General features: G+C 68.8%; 1 protein-coding gene across 1 annotated transcript in view; it reads right to left on the bottom strand.

Moving 5' to 3' along the window:
• The window catches only part of AATK (apoptosis associated tyrosine kinase), a 13,372-nt gene that overhangs the window by 7,508 nt on the left and 2,143 nt on the right, over positions 1–3,721 (bottom strand). The window contains 5 exon segments of the mRNA XM_027770828.1: positions 391–524; positions 1,260–1,347; positions 1,445–1,563; positions 1,885–1,964; positions 3,616–3,721. The exon segment at positions 3,616–3,721 is cut by the window's right edge and continues 4 nt beyond it. Coding sequence (XP_027626629.1) covers positions 391–524; positions 1,260–1,347; positions 1,445–1,563; positions 1,885–1,964; positions 3,616–3,721 — 527 coding nt within the window.

The following is a 3,721-nucleotide window of genomic DNA, read 5'->3' as shown; positions in this document are numbered from 1 at the left end:
TGCGGCCGTGCGGCTCCGGGCGGCGCCCACTCGTCATCGCCACGTCTTCCTCACGTCCCTCCGCGCTCCAGGCTGGGCCTCCCGCCCGTCTTTCCAACTGCTAGCCAGAAGCAGGGTCACACCTCCCCCAGCAAGGGCCCGCTGAGCCCACGTCTGGGCCGGGTAGCCGCCGCGTGCAGGCAGCCACCTCGGGGGCAGCCCGGGCAGTGGGTGCACTGCTCCTCGCTTTTAAGGCTCCTGCAAGCAGCGCTCAGGCCCCCCTCCCTGCTGTTACGACGCACAGCAGCGTCCCATGGTAGTGGTCGCTCGGGTGGTCCTCACAGTGCCCCTTCTGCAGGTGAGGAGGCCAGGGCCGAGTGGACACCGCCCCCAGGGCCTCACTGGCCTCACCTGTGCACGAAACTGTGACGGTGCAGGTGCAGGGTGCCGCAGGCCACCTCACAGGCCATGCGCTGCAGCGACAGGGCGTCAGGCACCACAGACTCAGTCGCCCGGCAGCTCCGCAGGTAGCCCTTGAGGTCGCCCTGCCGAGAAGGAGCACAGTGCGGCCCCTGCCACTGGGGTGGGCACCTGCGTGTGCCTACTCACCGTGCCCTCCCTCCTGACGGCACCGTGGGGCTGAGCCCATGACCCACTGCCAGCCCCGAGGGACCGCTGCTTTCCGCCAGGGACTGGCCCCCAGTGGCCGGTGCCCAGCTGTGCCTTCAGGCAGGCCGTGCGCCCAGGGATGAGACCACAACTGCCCTTTCCCAGAATGCCCTGCGGGTCATTCACAGTCAGAAACCCCGTGCGTGGGGACTTGTAAGCCACTTCTGAGCCAGGACAGGACCTGGGGCTGGTGACCAGAGGGTCAGCTGGCAGCTCCTGGCTGCTGCCACCGCTCAGCTCTAGGAGGGCCCAGGTGGCAGAGTTCACGCACCCAGCTATGCTGCAGGAAGCCAGCAGGGCCATGGCTCCACTGCAGACAGGTGAGTTCTGGTGAGCCCAAGTCCTGTACCTCGGCCCAGTGCCACACAGGGGCGACAGCAGGCACAGGGCTCGGTGGCAGCCCTGGGAGTGGCCAGCAGGGCTCTGCGGCTACAGCCAGGCAAGGGCACTGGAGCCAGGAGTGGGGGCCCACTGGCAGGAAGCAGGCAGGGGCCACCGGAGTGCAGGAGAGGCCTGGCCCCAGGGTGGGGATGCTGGTCACCGTAAGGGAGCGCAGGAGGCCCCGGGGCGGCGGCAGCCGGGCACAGCCAAGCGGCAGGGCAGTGGCTCACCAGCGGGCAGGACTCCATCACCAGCAGGTAGGGCGTCACCTCTGCGCACTGGGCCAGGCACTGGAGCAGGTTGCTGTGCTGCACTGTCCTGCAAGAGCAAGCGCTGGCCGCACCCCGCGGGGAGCCCACGGAGCCCGCCCTGGTCAGCAGCCCTGCCCGGCCCGTCAGCAGCCTCCCGCCCCCACCTGTAGGGCTGCGCCTCCTCCAGGAACTGCATCTGCTCCTGCACGCTGGCGCTCGACTTCAGCTCCTTTACGACCACCTGCGTGCCGCTGGCGCCCGAGTTCACCTCCCCCAGGAACACCTGTGGGCATGGGCATCGCCCAGCAGCCCCAGCTCAGCCGCCTGTCCTCACTGCCCTCCTCTCCCAGGCCCGGCTGTCCTCACTCTGAGAGGGACTCAGTCATCCAAGCCAGGCCGGAGCTTAGGGGACAGGCCAGGCCCAAGGTGCTGCCCCCCACTACAGGCACCTCCCAGCACCCAGGACCTGAACAGAAGGGCCGTACCTAGACCCCAAGCCTTCCCAGGGTGGGCCCCAGAGAGGGGCCAGTGGGTGGCCCAGGAGAGACAGGCCTGCCCCATGTCCTCCCACCTGCCCCTCGGGGCGCCAGGGGCCGGCACTCACCTTCCCAAACCAGCCGTGGCCAATCTCCTTCAGGTACAGGAGGCTGTGCCGGCCCAGGTCTGCAGACTTGAGGAGCTGCACTGTGACAGGCCAGGGGCCTTAGGGACTCCCTGCAGCTGCCTTCCCCACCCAGCCCGCCCTGGAGAGCCATCCTGAGTCGCCCAGCGCCAACTGGGGAGAGTGGGCTGGACCCTGAGGCCAAAGCTGCCACCAGGAGCTGCAGCCCTCCAGAGCAGGGCTGGCTGTCGCCCAGGAGGGCCACGGCTGCGCAGGCCTGTCGGGCAGCCAGGGAGAGCCTACAGAAGGGGCGCCCAGCGAAGCCACGGGGGACAAGCAGGCCTGGGCTGGACCTGCTGCCCGGGCGGCCCCGGCAGGCAGTGTGTCTGGGCAAACGCTGGCGCCGAAGCATGGGTGGGGGTGGGCACCAGCGCCGCCCGTCCCCTCGCCCCTGCCACAGGCCGGCACCCACAGCCCGCACCAAGGCCCCTTTGTTGGGGCTGCACAGTACAACACTGGGCCATTCTCCTGCAGCGGCTGGTGCCGTCAGCGGGGCAGGGGCAGGGCCAGGGATTCCCCGAATTCTGCTCCCACGCAGGTGCCATGAGCCAGGGGTGGGGCTGAGCTGGGCTGCTAGGGGGACAGGAGGGACCCTGAGCAGAACCCAGGGTGGTTCCATTGGACCCCATGTCCTGAACACCCCAAGCCCTCCCCGTCCCCGAGCAGGCTCAGGGGTTCCTGCAGGGACATCGAGTCAGTGTGGGCAGAGGGGCGCACCAACAGAAAACCCCATCACTGTCAGGACCGCGGGCCAGGCAAGGGTGGCCTGCTCTGCTGGCTATGCACCTGTTGCCCCAACCTCTGACCCTCCCCCAAAAGAGGAGTACCCCCAGAAAGCAGACCAGAGCGGCAAAACGTGGGGAAAACAGCCACCTCCTGCCCAGGGACAGTCCAGGAGGTAGGAGTCCCTAGGGCTCAGGTCCGTGGGGTCCCAGCTCACCCCCACCCCCACCTCCGCTCCAGTGTGTGAGCATTAGGCCTGATCCGGGAGTTAGGCCGTGGGCTGTGCCCTCCCCAGATCTGCTCCAAGGCTCCCAGGCCACTATGGAGGTGGCAAGGCCACAGCAGGGCAAACCCCTTCTTCCGTGTTCCTGGAGGAGTGAGGAGGGGAAGTCCTGGAGCCTGTGGGCAAGACCTGACTGCTGAGGAGGTGAGGCCCAGCCACCTGCCCGCTGCCAGGCACCAGGGCAGAAGTGGGCTTCCAGAGGCCCAGCCATCCACCCATGCCACTGGAGCGTGGCAGGTGGTCAGGCGAGGGCAGGGTCCCAGGAAGGGGCAATGGCGGATGTGGGAGGAAGAGCCCTGGGAGAAGCTCCTCCTGCACCTGCGCCTGCTGGGCGAGACCCCCCCCCATGCTTTCTGCCCCCAGCCCGGCCCCTGGCCGACTGAAAGGCCAATTCACATCCAGCCCACAGGGGAGTGCTATGGGCCCCACCCCCACGGTGGCCTTGCCTGTAGGCACAATGGGGCCCTGTCCCTGGGGCCCTAAGGCGGTCAAACCTCCTAAAGGCGGCAGGGGCCTGCCCCATGACCAGAGCCTGCCCCGAACCCACTAACGGGCCTAGGAGGGGCGCGAGCACCCCCTGCAGCCGGCCCCGGCCCGCGCTCAGGTGAGTGCTGGAGGGCAGGGTGAGCTGGCCGGTGCCCCAGCCCTGCCTCGCCTGGCCCACTCACCTGAGCGCCCTGGCTGCTTGGCCATGGGCAGGGAGACCTCGGTGAGTGGCAGTACGTACACGTCAGGCCCGTGCGCCGCGGCCGGGGAGCCCTGCGCCGAGAGGTC

The sequence above is a fragment of the Tupaia chinensis genome, unplaced genomic scaffold, assembly GCF_000334495.1.
Source record: "Tupaia chinensis unplaced genomic scaffold, TupChi_1.0 Scaffold000159_1, whole genome shotgun sequence".
NCBI lineage: Eukaryota > Metazoa > Chordata > Mammalia > Scandentia > Tupaiidae > Tupaia > Tupaia belangeri.
Note: the sequence above shows the minus strand (reverse complement) of the source record. Positions and strands in the feature narration are given on the sequence as shown.